The sequence below is a fragment of the Pithys albifrons genome, chromosome 3 (assembly GCF_047495875.1).
Source record: "Pithys albifrons albifrons isolate INPA30051 chromosome 3, PitAlb_v1, whole genome shotgun sequence".
Classification (NCBI taxonomy): domain Eukaryota; kingdom Metazoa; phylum Chordata; class Aves; order Passeriformes; family Thamnophilidae; genus Pithys; species Pithys albifrons.
Window position 1 is genome coordinate 39,911,671 of NC_092460.1, and position 15,887 is coordinate 39,927,557.

At 44.6% G+C, this 15,887-nt stretch overlaps 1 protein-coding gene across 6 annotated transcripts in view; it reads left to right on the forward strand.

Moving 5' to 3' along the window:
• ARHGEF5 (Rho guanine nucleotide exchange factor 5) overlaps window positions 1-15,716 on the forward strand; it is a 40,847-nt gene extending 25,131 nt beyond the window's left edge. For 5 of the 6 annotated variants that reach the window (XM_071551460.1, XM_071551461.1, XM_071551462.1 and 2 more), the window contains exons 3-15: window positions 300-381; window positions 754-818; window positions 1,125-1,384; window positions 2,239-2,399; window positions 3,201-3,353; window positions 4,738-4,867; window positions 6,148-6,222; window positions 8,466-8,555; window positions 8,867-9,021; window positions 9,675-9,836; window positions 10,217-10,287; window positions 10,614-10,718; window positions 11,268-15,716. In XM_071551460.1, the coding sequence (XP_071407561.1) occupies window positions 300-381; window positions 754-818; window positions 1,125-1,384; window positions 2,239-2,399; window positions 3,201-3,353; window positions 4,738-4,867; window positions 6,148-6,222; window positions 8,466-8,555; window positions 8,867-9,021; window positions 9,675-9,836; window positions 10,217-10,287; window positions 10,614-10,718; window positions 11,268-11,422 (1,664 nt within the window). In that variant the 3' untranslated portion in view covers window positions 11,423-15,716. The remainder of the gene's footprint in view (window positions 1-299; window positions 382-753; window positions 819-1,124; window positions 1,385-2,238; window positions 2,400-3,200; window positions 3,354-4,737; window positions 4,868-6,147; window positions 6,223-8,465; window positions 8,556-8,866; window positions 9,022-9,674; window positions 9,837-10,216; window positions 10,288-10,613; window positions 10,719-11,267) is intronic. The other variant, XR_011697410.1, reaches the window with a different exon arrangement.
• The last annotated feature ends 171 nt before the right edge of the window (window positions 15,717-15,887 follow it).

Here is a 15,887-nt window from a genome sequence, read left to right on the forward strand (position 1 = left end):
CCACAGGCAGTGTCTTTGCTTGGACAGCTGGAGAGAGAAGCTTTTAGAGTTACTGTCACTGGGTAAAGTGTCAGCCTTTTTCTAAATGTGTCTCACAGATGTAAAGTGCAAGTAATGTCAAGGAGTATTAAAACTAGAATGTTTCGGACCCAGAAATAAATGTCATGAGGGCACCTGTACTCCAGCTCAAGATGGACTTAGGTGGGGTACAGATAAGTGGTATCTGTATATCATTGGGATTGTAGCTTCACTCTAAAGATGGACATAATGTGTTTACTTTCTAATTGTCTTACATGCAGAAGTTTCTTCTGTTCCTTCAGAGGAAGAAGCTCAGAAGGCACACAGGGAGCCACCAGTCAGCTCAGAAACAGTTTTATTGCGGTAAGTCTCTCCAAGGCCCCTTAGAATTCACTCCCATCTCTGTGCACCATGGACACCTGACACTGTCCATTGTTTCTGAGTTACCAAAGATGATAATGAGAGTATAAAACTGTAATTAAATGCCTTAGGCCTGTGTTTCAGTCTGCCTTCTAGAGGAGAACCCCACTGCAGCAGAAGTATTTCTGTGCCTTTATGCCAGTGATTCCATCAAGCCAAACTTTGTGCTTTGTTAAGTAAAGCATGTGGAGCTTGAGCTTATTGGAAAGAGAGAGGTCCTTGTTGTGACAGACCACTTTCTAAGGTTTGGATAAGTCACCTCTGGTGCTGTGCTCTTCATTCACTCTTTGTTTTGAAATCCTTATTCCCTGCCAGAGAGAAGAAACCTGCAGACACAGCAGAGACCTTCAAACACCGGCACTCCAAACTGATCAACTCCTGTAAGTACCTTCTGCCTCCAGTGCTGTGGCAGACACCTCTCCTCCATCATCTCTCACTCTTTGCAGTGAGTGCAAATGAGAGGGACTCCTGCCATATGGTAGCAAGGATGGAACATTAGAGAGCAGGGAAAACAGCTGGAGGCATTGAACCCAAGTCCTGCAGTACAGTGGGGCAGCTGGTGAGCTTTACTTACAGCAGGTGGGATTTGGCTGCCCCAGTATGAGACAGGAGCAGAGTTTCCTCCAGGTTGAAGCACAGGGTGAGTAGCTGCTACAGAAATGATAAATGTGGGTCTTTCTTCACAGCAAGATTGCTGTATCAGGAGTACAGTGATGTGGTTCTGAACAAGGCCATTCAAAGCCAGAAGAGAGTGGATTATCCAGAGGATACAGAGTCAAGTTTCCCAAGCTCCCCGAGGTTACGGAGGAAAGTGCTGTCTCCCCAGGACTCGTACTTGCAACGCCTGTCAGTCTCATCCAATGCATCCCTCTGGCAGGACATCCCCAAGGTCCGGGGCAGCGGAATGCTGCTCAGTATGTCTCGTGAGGAGCAAAGGCTGCAAGAGGTAAGGGACAGATGTAACAAGGTAAATGGGTGGTCTGTAGTCAAGAGTCTCTGAAAGGGAAGATAAAGCAGACAACAAAACCTGTGATGTGGAAATGCAGATAGTTGAAAACAGAGGTCACCTCTACAAGCAGTATGGGGTTGTGCTACTAGTGTGTGTGAGCAGTGAAGTGCTGAATTGTAGAGGAAAGCAGCACCAAAGGACAGACTCTGGACTGTGTCAGCAACTTCATGAAAACAGACGTGGGGAAATGGAAGCAAGAATAGATTTTTGAGCATGTTCAATGCAAAAGAGCACATAAAAGTATCTCCTACACGTAAGCTTATGAGAGATGCTAATAAAAATTAGGAAATTGTATTTTCTGTGGTAGAGCATGAGCTTATAAAGTTGACCTGTGTGAGCTGCAGGGCAGAGAGGGAACAGGAAGATGTGTGGGTTCAGCAGAACAGTATAGAGAAACTGGGTAAGGAAAATGAGAGGAACTGAGAAGTGGATGGGAGGACACAGGGAAGGAGGTGAAAACGACAGCATGGGAGATAATGGCAGAGAAAAACAAGGGTGGTGCAGATGCTGGACTTTATGGGAGTGTGTAAGATAGGGAACCTTGTGAAAGTGGTGTTGAGGGGGATAAAAGGTAAAATAAGAGTAAGGTAGCTATTTTTAAGTCACACCAAAAGTCTGTTTTCTAAAGAAAGACTATATGTAATGGCACACCTGCCTTTTATTTCTAAAGCCTCTCTGCTTGGCCTCATGTCTGGGAAGTTTTCTTGCTTTTCCCCCATCTCCTCTCCATAAGATTCCTCACAGACTTGCGCAGTCTACTGATGCTGTGCTCCCTTATTTTATCTCTCAAGGCCAAGTTTGAGTTGATAATATCTGAGGCTTCCTACCTGCGCAGTTTAAATGTGGCAGTGGATCACTTCCAGCGATCAGCGGAGCTCCAGGCCATGCTCACCAACCAGGAGCGCCAGTGGCTTTTCTCCCGCCTTTCTGACGTGCGCGATGTCAGTGCCAGGTGAGATGTGGCCCTTTGCTTCCAGGACTAACAGGCATGTGATACTTCCCATCAGTAATATTTATCACTCCTCTCCTGTGTATTCACTGACATTTGCCTTTTTGAGTGATGTAAATCCTGATGTTAAGTCCCAGATTTTATGGCTCAGTTGTGCACAGAACTCATGGCAGGAGAGTGGAATGTTCAAAATGGTACCCAAGTGCCATTTGCTTCAACTAAATTAAACTTGACTAACTAGACCCCATCCCAAACCAGCTCCTGCAAATCCAAGACCAAAGAGGCAGCTACTTGAACCCTGACCAAAAAAAAAAAAAAACAAAAAAGGAAAAACCTCCTAAGTTTCAGCCATCACTTCACAGAAACTAATACAAATCAATTGAGCATAAGTCATGAAATGTGGACGTGACCCCACATGCAAGGAATCCTGTAAGTTGTAGGACTGCTTTTCCTCCAGCAAGGCTTGGCTTGGCATATCACTAAGTTAGTAAGGTTTGCTGCTACCTTTTGCCATTCTACCAGTGGGATTATTCTCGTGAGGTCTGAATTTTCAGTGGGTTCCTGGGCATGTGTTTAAAAGAACGACCTCTCAAGAATAGAGGGCTTTTGCCTCTGATTTTTCCTTGCTGATACCAAGCCCTGAATAGTGATAGTGATGCAGACATTATGCTCTCTAGAAGTAAAAAGCTCTCTTGTGCTTATGTATGGGCTGCCAGGAGTTTGGAGGACTGAGGCTGTTCCTGCTTTACTAACTGATACTGATGTTTCCCTTTCCTTTTGTGGCACCACATCCATGTGCTGCAGTTTCCTCTTTGACTTGGAGGAGAAATTTGAGGAGGACATGTTTACCTTCCATGTGTGTGACGTGGCTCTGAAACATGCCCCCGACTTCCGCAGAGTGTACCTTCCGTACGTGACAAACCAGACATACCAGGAACAAACCTTCCAGCGGTTACTGTAAGTTTTCTCATTTGTTTCACCCTTCTTGCCCCTTCCTTGAGTATTCACTCTTTTAAAAAGTGGGGAATGTTGCAGGTACAGGCTGTTGTCCAGTGCTGTCACTACACCCCCACATGAACAGGAAGGGACCTTCCTTGTTCAGTGGCATTTGGGGTAGCAGGACACAGCTGGTGCACAGCATTTCTCCCATAGCATTGGAAAGCCCAAGAATGATTACTGTCTGACTGAGTTGCAGGCTGTTCTCTCTCTGCCCTCTGCTGAAGAGAGCAAAAATGACTGTCAGAGATAATGGTTTTCAGTCTGTGGTTTCCACATTACTAAGAATCATAATGTGATCATTTCAAGTGAGAAACTTCTGACCTCAATCCTTTTGTGGTTCTTTAACCAAAACACCATGGCTGCTGTCAGTAAGCTTAAGCCAGCTATCCAGGGGTCTTTAAAAGGGATTGAAAATACTGGAGCCAGAGAACACCATCAGGCTCTCTTGCTTTGGGTGATGGAGTGGAACAACGCCTGCCCTCCTCTTGTGTGCCCAGTGAGTGGCACAGCCAATCATTAATCAGGCATGGGCCTGGTTCTGAGCAAGGTTTCCTTGCCCCTTCTGCACTGCTTCCCTTCATAACCACCTAATTCCAGTGAAGCTACAGTGATTCCAGAAGAAGACAGTGTTCTCAGCAGCCTATTCAGGCACTGTCTCTGGGTGCTGCTGACTGGGAGAGATCTAGTGTCAACCTGATTCCCTTCAGGGAAGGCTCAGTTCCTCCAGGAACAGAACAGACCTCCAGGATAGTGTCTAGGGCTATGTCTACTGGGCCTACAACCTTTTTTCCTAACTTTTCAAGGCTTGGCTGTTCTGGAGGCTGGTGCCACTCACATATCTTTAGCCATTTATTTGCTCTTGCCCAGCATGGACAACTGGAAAGCAGTGGCTATGTCTAGGAAGGTAAGGAAGATGTTAAGGGAGGAAGGCAGCTTCCCTCAAGAGTAGCAAGGAATGGGAAGCAGCTGTTTCCAGACCCTGAACACAGCCCCTGGAACTGAACCACTCAGTATAAGTAAAGAATACAAACCACAACTGTCTCCATAAAAGGTGCATTACTTATAGAAGGAATTGAAATGTAGATGTCGCTTCTGCCTTTTATTCCAGAGGGCTGTGATAGAAAGAGGAAGGATATCATAAGAGCTATTCTGCCATCCTGTAGCTGTTAGAAACCCACACTTGCTCTTCATCAGCAGAGTGGTGCTGATTCTTGGCATCTCTTGCCCCAGGGACAAACCCTGACTATTGGGAGCACTCCCAACATTCACTGAAATCTGTTACTAGGGAGATTATTTATTTACTGTGATGCCTGGATGTCTGTTCTCTTCACCACTCCCACAGAAATGGAAATGCAGGGTTCCAGCAAGTCCTGGAGAGACTGGAAAGTGATCCAGTATGCCAGCGCCTCTCACTTAAATCCTTCCTCATCCTCCCTTTCCAGCGCATCACTCGACTCAAGCTCCTCCTACAGGTAACTGTTGATTCTCTGCTTTTCCTCAGGTTTCCCTCATTTTGCCCTCAAGCTGTATCTAGGAGCAGCTGGGGATGTTTAGCCTGGGGAAAAGGAGGCTCAGGGGTGACCTTATCACTCTCTACAGCTACCTGAATGGAGGTTGGAGCCAGGTGGGGGTTGAGCTCTTCTCCCTGGTAACAAGCAACGGGACAAGAGGAACTGGCCTCAAGTTGTGCCAGGGGAACTTTCTACTGGACATCAGGAAGAATTTCTTCACAGAAGGGGTGGTCGGGCATTGGAATGGGCTGCCAAGGGAGGTGGTGCAGTCAGCATCCCTGAAGGTGTTCTAGGAATGACTGGATGTGGCACTCAGTGCTCTGGTCTATTTGACAAGGTCAAAGGCTGGGGTCAGTCCTGAAGGTCTTTTCCAGCCTTAAATGATTCTGTGTTTCCAAGCTGATCCTGTGTAAGTCTGAAAGTCACATAAATACAACGTGGCTCCAAGCACTGGAAGCACACTGCACACAGCCCTTCATGTTGTACCTGTGCTGAGTTTGGCAAGATGGTTTAAGGCCACTCTGTTGCATGTTTTGTGAATTGCACAACCAAGCCCATGTGTCATGGTACAAGTGCCTGTTGTGCACTAGGCCAGCACCATAAGTTTGGTATGTGGATAGTTGGATATGCCTGCATGAAGCAATGCAGTTTGTATATTGTAAATAATGTATGGAGTCTTCTTAGGACATGCTGATTTACATTGTGTTGAACTTTTTTGGCTTCCTGCTAAAAACAAAGCAAGGGCTTCTCAGCTGCCCTCTGGAAGGCAGCCTGTCTCTTTTCTTTGCCTGCGACATTGCCTAATAGGAGCCTTCCAGACAGGGAACCAGCAAGTCCCTAATAAAATAATTTGGAGTTCTTTCTATGAAATTCTTCTTTTTGTTTATCTGAGTTTCTTTTTAACAGGAGAAAAAGACAATTCTGTATTAACAGGAGAAAAGGACAATTCTGTGCATAAAACCATTTGTGCTTGAGTTATTGGTTGCTTCCTATGCCATGTAACATCTATGGGATAGTTAATATAATTTAGATTTGCAGGAATGTCCTGTTCAATGCAACTTATTGGTGGCATTCTGCATCTCAAATTTTTGGCCTTGTTCTCTCCACATGTCATCACCTGTTTCTGCTGTAGTTTTCCTTGATGCTGGCATCTTAGTGTTGCCTTATTTCTCCTACCCCTCACTAAATCTTAGGTCTAGCTTTCCCTGTTTGCATTATGGAAAGCATTTTTTCTCACACAGAATATCCTGAAAAGAACTCAGCCTGGGTCTGAGGAAGAAGTGCAAGCAACACAGGCCTATGATGCACTTGAAAAGGTAAGGCTCCAACCCATCACGCAGTGCTGCAGAAAAGGCTCTGGGGGCTTTCGTTCATGGTACCAACAATACAAGTCAACAACTTTAAAATTTTTTAAAAATACTTGAATGTGTCCAAGGGAGGGCAGCAAAGGTGGTGAAAGAACTAAAGAGGGTGAGACTTCCAAGGAGTGACAGGACACTAGATATGTTCAGCTCAGAAGAGGCTGAGTGTGACCTCACTGCTGTTTACAACCCCTTCACAATGGGAAGAGGAGGGGAATGTGCTTATCTCTTTCTGGATGCAAAGAAATGGCTTAAGGCTGTGTAAGGGGAAATTCAGATTGGATATTAGGAAAAGGTTCTTCACAGAGAATGTGATAAGCATTGGAACAAGCTCCCCAGGGAGGTGGTCATGGTCCCAAGCCTGACTGTGTTCAAAAGCTGTTTCGACAACATTCTTAAATATATGCTTTAACTTGGAGATATATCTTTGACTTGTAGAGTAAGGAGTTGGACTCAGTGATCCTCATTCCCTTGCAACTGAGGATATTCTGTGACCCTCCACAGCCATGATGCATCACAGAGATGTGGCCCAATCCTTTTAACTGATCCTCGCCCTTGCTGAGGGCATTTGCCGTTGATCCTCACATGTAACAAATTAGTGTATTCCTGTGTAGTGGTAGCTGCAAGCAGAGAATACTAAAGCAGGAGTCAGCTGGGATGTGACTGAATTGGCACCAGTGATACCAAACCACATTTTTCAGGACTCACTTTTTCCAGTCTCCTAATCAGCCATTTGTGTTCCTTACCTTTGTCTCTAATGATCAACTCTCACCCTAGACCTTGCAAGAAAATTTTGCTTTAAAAACAAAACAGGGCATTTCTCTATTGTGTCCCTTCTTCTATCCTGTTTATTACAGAGACAAGATTTAAAGTCTTCTAAGACACCTTGTTATTTTAAATTTGCACAGTATCCTAAGGTGGGCTGTTCTGTCTAGTAATGATTTAACCTTCTATGGAGTGTCACTTCCTCCTATACAACCTCTCTATTCTGCAGCACAAACCTAAAGTCCAGTGTAATATGATGCATGCCTCCTTAGAGCTCTTGGGACTGCTCCTGGGAACTGCACAGCTCCCACAGCACTGCACTCTGAGCTGGGTGGGCAAGATGTCATACACCAGAATCCTTAGACTCCAGCTGTGTACCAGCCAGCATTCTCTCTAGGATACTGTTATGCAGCTGCCCTGAATCCCTCCAGGTGACTGCATAGGCAGCTTCCAGGCTGAAGTACCTCTGTTTCATTGTGGCCTGTCCATGCTGGTACTGGCAACAGTTGTTGTATCCATGAGTTACCAGCTCTGGGTTGTGGAAAATTGGAGCTGATGTTTATCTAACCAGCCTCCTATGGTTACAGTGGAGCATTGTATAAGAGCGCCTTCCAAATGACCAGCAGTTCAACCTTTGTCACCCTAGGGAGATGCGTCTAGTATTCCTCCTCCAGTATTCCAAAGTTAAAGCAATGCTTGCCACAGAGATTTCATGTTAAGAATACCTTCCTTAAGAAAGAAGGATGATCACTGTATGCATGGAGAGGACTAGTATGCTCACCTGGAAAAATACTCACTCTGCAGTGATGCATCACCTTGGGTCCTTTTTTGGGTGACACAATACAAGAACAATCTAAAGGTGTCAGAGTGTCCAAAGAAGGGCCACAAAGATGATGAAGGGCCTGGAGGGGAAGCCATACAAGGAGTGGCTGAGGTCACTTTGTTTGTTCAGCTGGAGAAGACTGAGGAGCCCTCACAGCATCTGCTTCCTCAGGAGGGGCATTGGAGGGGCAGGCACTGATCTCTGCTCTGTGATGTACCAGTGACAGGACCCGAGGGAATGGTCTGAAGCTGAGTTCAGAGGTTTAGGTTGGATATTAGAAAAGTTCCTTTACCCAGAGGGTGGTCAGGCACTGGAACCCAGGGAAGTGGTCATGGCCCCCAGCCTGCCAGAGTTCAGGAAGTGTTTGGACAATGCTCTCAGACACATTGTGTGATTCTTGAGGCTGTCCTGTGCAGGGCCAGGAGTTGGACTCAGTGATCCTTCTGGGTCCCTTCCAACTCAGGATATTCTATGATTCTGTTCTATACTTCTTTTGCAGGAGGATGCCTAAGGAATTGTCACTTATGCTGACTCCTAAGCTCTGGAAGTAGTACTGATCCCTACAGGCAGTTCTGCTCCCACCTCACTGGTTATCTCTTTTCTTCTGCAGCTCATCAAGGATTGCAATGAAAATGTCCAGCGAATGAAGAGCACTGAAGAGCTGATTTACCTCAGCCAGAAGATTGAATTTGAGTGCAAGGTGAGCTCATCCATTCCCTGGGCCTTGCTCCAGCCTAATGTATTTTCTGCCTTTCCTCACAAAGCCACTTGCACTTACTCTTTGTTTTCCTCTACGATATGCACAGAACTGTTGAACCATCTCTTCATCAGTGCCTGCCTTGCCCAACATTCATGTCAAACTTCATATAAAGGTGCCTGCCATGGCTGTCACCTCTCTAGCTGGAGGGTTGAAACACTTCCTCAAGAGAAAGGCAAAAATGCAAATCCAAAGCTCATGGTTACTCATTTGCTTGTATATGCTTGATGTAAACATTCATTTTTGTCCTGCAGATATTCCCACTCATCTCACAGTCAAGGCGACTTGTGAAGTGTGGTGAGTTGACAGCACTGGACTTCCACAGCCCTGGTCCAAAGTGGAAAGTCACCACCCGGCCCATCTACCTACACCTTTTTAATGACTGCCTGCTCCTGTCTCGGCCGAAGGAGTGAGTGCTTCAACACAATTCTTGCTGCCCCTTCTAATACCTGTCTCTTTTGGGGTCTGTGCTTTGGTGGCAGTCCTTTCTCTCTGCCTGCCAGCAAGTGGCAGCCTTTGTCAAGTCACTCTCCTATCCCAACCTGATGTGAGTATCATGAAGTATGTGGAAATTGATAGTCCCAACTCTTAGTTACAACATATGATAATATAAAAAGATAGCTTGTGTAACACTTCTATTTTGCCTTTCCATCTCTATAATGTGAAACACTTTAATAATAACCATTTATTCTAGTTTTACTTTGTAAATAATTTCTTCCTAAAGGACATTTTTGAAGACTAGTGAATGTGCAAATCACTGGTTTGTCAAGAGAGTTGTTGGTTGGTTGTTGTTGGGGTTTTAGGGTGGTGGTTTTGCTTTTAAGCTGTAAGCTACCAAATAAAATTCTGTGAGGACAGAGCAGAGTGTTTTCATCCTTTTCTTTAAATCCCCCCTCTCTCTTCTCTGGCCTTCTGAGACTTCTAGCAGGAATAACAGCTAAGGTGTCTGAGGCAGATGCAGACTCATTAAAAACATTTTGTTTTCTTGACATCAGAAAACAAACATGGACTGACTTTGTAACCCTCGTAACAGCTTGTTTTGTTCCTCTTCTTTCCCTGCAGGGGTGGACGTTTTGTTGTGTTTGACCACGCTGCTTTCTCAGATGTGCGTGGGGAGAAGTGTGAGATGAAACTCCATGGAGCAAACAAAAACCTTTTCCGTCTCTTTCTGCTTCAGAATTACCAGGGAAAGAGAGTGGAGTTTTTGTTTCGCACAGAGACACAGTAAGAGCTCAAGGTTACCCTCTATATATCCCACTACCGTAGCCAGACACCTCCTGGGAGCCTGAGGATTGTCCTTCAGCTCCCCAAATGCTGACATACCAAATACAGGTGCTGAGCAGAGGTCTTGAAAAACATCCTCTTGCTATGACTATTCTCTTATGAACCACCTTCCTCCTCTCTCATTGTTGCTGCTTATACAATACTTCTGCAGTATGTCATACTAAAGGTGGGAATTTTTACCTTTTCCCACCCCCTTTCTACACTTGCCTTTCCCTGTTTCCCCACAGTACCCCTTGAAACCCCTCCTGTGAGCAAACACCCCCTCCAATGTCAGTCACCAGGCTGCTGTCCCTCACATTGAATCCTGTGATGTTTTCCAGCAGTGAGAAGCTGAGGTGGATCTCTGCTTTGGCTCCTCCACGGGGAGAACCGGATCTCCTGGAATGCCCTGGTAAGACTGCTCTGCTGCTGCAGCCGTTGGGGTGGGCTGGCTTGGAGGAATCACAGTCACTGTGAGGTGGAACATCCCAGAATGTTTCCAATGCAGAATACTTTTTGGAAATAAAGAAGATACTCATGGGGTTTTCCCTCAGTGCCAGGTTGTGCTAGTTATTTTGTCTATTTTAACTCATATTAAGTGAAGGCCTGTATTGTGCCTTCCTGTTCTCTGCTCTTTGATGTTTGGGCAGTTCCTTATTCCCCACCTCCTCTGTAGCTGATGCATGTGGTTTTACTGTTGCTTTCTCTTATACCAGTATGATCTTTCCTCCCCTTTAGATGCACCGCAGGTTCAATGCATAAAGACTTACAAGGCTCGGGAAAATGATGAGCTGGCTTTGGAGAAGGCAGATATCATCATGGTTATGCAGTACAGCAACGATGGTGAGCAGAGTGAACAATGGCTCTCTTAAATTGTTGGATTGAGAGGACAAAGAGACTCCTTATCTTCATTAGGATGCTTTATTTGGAAGCTGAAAGGGGGTCTCTTCCCTTGCTCTTAGGGCCTTTTTGGAGGGGGCTTTTGGGGAAGAGTGAAAAAGTCTGTGATTCTTTTGCCTCATACAATGGAATGGAATAGAATGGAATGGAATGGAATAGAATAGATTGGGTTGGAAAAGACCTCTTGAGATCATCAAGTCCAACCCTTGGTCCAATTCCAGTCTGTTTACTAGATCATGGCACTCAGTGCCACATCCAATCTCAGTTTAAAAACCTCCAGGGATAGTGAATCCACCCCCTCTGGGCAGGCCATTCCAATGCCTGATTACTCACTCTGGAAAGAATTTTTTTCTGATCTCCAACTTAAATTTCCCCTGGCAGAGCTTGAGCCCGTGCCCCCTTGTCCTATTGCTGATTGCCTGGGAGAAGAGACCAACCCCCACCTGGCTAGAACTTCCCTTCCCTCACATTGTGCTTCTCCCCACACCACAGGATGGATGGAAGGAGTAAAACTTTCAGACCGGGAGAGAGGCTGGTTCCCCTCGGAACACGTGGAAAACATCTCCAGCAAACATGTGCGGCAGAAGAACCTGAAGGAGGAGCAACGTGTGAAGAATGCCAAGCAGCAGGTGTTCTGCAAGAAATAGGACTCTGCTTGGACCTGTACAGTCTCCCTGCCATGGGGATGCCATGTTTTTTTATATTGGGCCTCAGAAGAAATGCCTCTGTAAAGAGCATGATACAGCACTTTGACAGAACCAGGTGCTTTTTGCCAAAGAAAGTGGGAATTCAATCAGGAAAAATCACTCACTTCCTCTGTGGCAGCAGGACTATGGCAGCAGGAGGAGGAATAAAGGTTGCATGTGTTGCTTGCTTTGTGGTAGTAGGGAGGGACTTAAATTGGACAGAGGTCTGGGATCTGGACTTCTGAAGATATATTCCTGGTTTTGCCACAGACAAGTTGTGGGACCTTATGCAAGTCACTTCAGAGTTCTGCCTCAGTTTTCCCATCTATGAAATGGGGGTAAACTCACCTACCTCACTGCATGGTGTGAGGCTAAATTCACTAGTATTAGCAGACTAAGAGCTTTGAGTTCCTGAGAAGAAAGGTGCTAAGTGCAAAGCACAACACTCATGATATCTTTATGGTGTTGATCTCCATAGTGCAATTTCCATTTAGAACAATTTATGTATTTGATCATGCAAGGCTACTGAGGTTTTGATAGGCAAATACTTCATTGTACCCAAATTCAACTTGGTCTCAGCGTGCTCAGAGACCTTGACAGCGTTAGAAAATCCACTGGAGGGGAGCAAAGTTTTCAGAAGCCACTGTGATGATTTCCCTCACCTTAAGAGGTATCATGCTGAAGAGTCTGTTCCACAAAGGTCACCTCTCTTCTGAACAAGTGTCACGCTAAGCCATCTGAAATGACCCTTTTTTCACTCTGCCTCCCACTCAAAGTAGATCAGTGACTTTTGACAAAGATTTGTATTATGTGTTGGTACATGCACTGTACAGAATTACCCTGACTAAGGCACATGCAATGAAGTGGCACTTTCCTGCTGCTCTTACTCCAATTGCTCATGTGGTATTGCATGCACCATTTTGCACACTTAGGGAGAACACTGACATATTTAGCCACTGTAGATAAAGTCAAAACACACACCAGGGTGTCTGTTCCTTTTTAGGACTCTCTGGTTTTAAGTCCAGTTTACATGCATTTGTGCAAAACCTGTCTATTTGAGGATATGCCTTCAACTGTAAAATACTGTTTCTGTGTTAAAGTGTTTGCATTCAGCTCAATCAATGCAAGATAAGAATCAATACACCAAAGAAAGCAACGTGTAGCCTTCTTGCATTTAATATATTTGAAGAATTAGTTATCTTCATATTTCCAGCTTTCTGTCTCTGTAACATTCTGCCTTTAAATCCCATTTACACTGTATCTACTATAGCTTATTACAGCCTATTTATATCCATAATTTTAGCTGGATTTAAAAGAAAAAGAGTTGCTTTTAGTCTTAATAAACTCATGCACTTCTCCAGTTAAAATAAAAAAAAAACTTTCTGCTTTTCTTCTTACTTAGGTTTTCCTCTCAAATGTAAGTAGTTCAATATTTACTGAATATATATTCAGTATTTTCATTTTTTTTCCCTATAACTCTCCTTTCTAAGTGAATATTAAATATAAGCAGCTCTCCATAGCAGAGGCAGTGAGGAAAACGTGGGTTTTAGCACAGCCTAAGGTTTATCAGTGTTTTCCCCAGCCCTGAAGTGCCTGCTACTGCAGGTTCCACAGTGGTGTTGGTCACCCATATCTCAAGGTAAGCTGAAGGGTTGAACTACAGAAACTGGGGGGAGTCCAGCCCACTATAGCAGTAAGACAGGACACAATTATTCAACTGTCTTTCAATCTGTAGTCCAGACAGCAATCTACCTACACATCTTTTCCCCTAGAAGAACTGAAGCAGGTCCCTACCAGAGAACCAAAGGAAGCCCTACTTCAAATTAAGTGACAAGAAGGGTTATCACCCTCAACAAAACCCATGAAAGTTCAGATGTCCTAAATGCCTGCTTGTCCCAGGCTGGCATGATTTTATGCAATACCTGTCATTGGGATCATCAGTGTCCCCTGGTATCAGTTCAGCACATGTCTGTGTAAGGTCATATGTGCAGTCTTGGTCATCCCATTTCCACATCAGCTTCATCTTGGCTACCTGTACCAGCAGAAGGCAGCCATAGACACTGCCATTCTAAAATCAGAAGTCATCTTGTTAAACATTTTAAAAGGGAAGAATTTTCTACTCTTTCAACTTCTGCTGTCAAGCAGGCAGATTGTTCATTTGAACCTCCCAAGGTGGTTTCTTTGTTAAACTCTGTATGTTCCTGTTAAAATTCGAGTTGAGATAGGAAACTTCAAGGCTGCTGTTGTGATTGACAGTACTTCTATGCTGTTTAACTAATTGGATCAAAGGTTAACTTCTCCCTGTCACAGGTACAGCCTTTATTTCCTGATGTCAGGTCTTTGTATGTTTAGGAACATTTAAAGGTCAGCTTATGCCCTTAGAAAAAAATGCTCATATCCTGGTTTACTTCGATTTCTTACATTTCAGATAAGCCTCAATTTCTCACTGTTTAGTTAAATATTTAGTTCTGGCACTATCCTGCCTCCAAAATCCATAAACATCTGCACCAAAATGCTTTTTGAAAGTGATTAACATCTCTTTGATTTATACAAACTTAAACTAGTACAATATCCCTTCCAACTGCATATTCAGAATGCAAGAATCAAGTTAACAGAGTATGTGGTATATCCTATCACAGTCTTAATTATAATTGAGTCAGGATTTCTCCCTGCAGTATCTAATGTGGATAACCTGTTTTCCCAGAAAATTAGTAGTAACAGAAGCCGAGGGTTTGTCAAGCAAATCCCAATATTTTTCTAGTAAGATCCCCAAAGAAGGCAGGGAATAAGAACACTGTGTGAGAGGTGCTAATGTATCTTCCCCAGGCACCAGTGGAGATTGATTCATAGTGTATCTGGACAAAAGAAATTAAGTATTTCTATACTGGAAAAAAAAATTACCCCTCAAAGGCAGTTAAATTAATTTCTTTTTGTGACAAGAACAGCAGTGAAGTACAAACATGAACTGCATTTAAACAGTTTTGCTGAGAGACTAAGTCATTGTTTATGTCTGAAAATCACATTATGACTGCTGTAATTTTTCATATAAAGAAGCGTAAGATATATAGATATATGTGGTTGTAAAAAAGAAGAAAAAAACTCACAGCCCTAGAGACCTGTGTTGGTCCCTCCTCAAAGGAAGTGAATGAAAGCATTTCCACAGTTCATATTCCTTTCACATGAAAAAGCAGACATTAGGACCAGAGCTCAGTAACTAAACACAAACTTGCTCAGAAATAGGAACTTCTAGAGCAGTAAGTGATTTTTATATTTGCACTTTAATATTGAAGAGGTCCTATCCCCTCTAAGATCAGTTATGTTTTGTCAGCTGAATGCTGTTACCAAATTAAATGCCATTTTAGCCACAATGACACTGTAGCCAGCATGCCTTGCAGCTGGTGGCTAAACCAGGTGCACAGTTAGACCAATTACACTGTCTCCAAAATGCTGGCAACATGTTGCAGCTTACACTCATTTAATATAGCGAAACTCTCAGGTGAAAGCATCTGCAGAAGCAGGATATTGGAAGCTGGAGTGAACCTTGAAATAAAAATAGGAGGTATTAGGGAAACACGCTGTAGGAGAATGCTGCTGTGCAAGCAACAAGATGGTGAGCCAACAACCACGAGGAGGATGAAGGATGTTCTATTTTGGAGCATCACAATGCAGTTAAGCAAGTCTTCGTGCTAGCAGTGTCTTTGCAGACAGTGCACCCTTCAGCTGATGGAGAACCAGAGGCACTGCTAAATAACTACAGCCAGAGCACATAAGGAATGTCTACCTGCCAACCCTCTGGACAGAATCCCAGAATTGTTTGGGTTGGAAGGGACCTCTGGAGATCATCCAGTCCAACTCCCCTGGCAAGGCAGAGTCACCTGGAGCAGGTGACACAAGAACATGTCCAGGTGGGTTTGGAATGTCTCCACAGAGTTCCTCATGTTGAGGTGGAACTTTTTGTGTTTTAGTGTATGGCCGTTGCTCCCCACCCTGTCATGGCACCACCAAAAAGAGCCTGGCACCATCCTCCTGGCACCTGCCTTTGAGATGTTTATATGCATTAATGAGATTCCGTCTCAGTCTTCTCTTCTCCAGACTCAACAGGCCCAGTCTCTCCTCATCAGAGAGATGCTCCAGACCTCTCATCATGTTTGTGGCCTCCACTAGACCCTCTCCTGCAGCTCCCTGTCTTGCACTGAGCCCAGAACCGGACACACCATTCCAGATAACGAGGCCCAACTCATTCACACGAGATGAATTTTGCAACATCCAGGTTTCCACGGCATGCTGTCGGCGACATTTCCACCAGCTCTTCACGGGAAGCAGGTACCCTTCCAGGTACCCTGAGCCGAGCCCGAAACATCCCCACCCCCTCCGTGCGGGAACAGCATCCCCGGAGGGGCCGCGGGGCTGAATCCTCGCGGGGGCG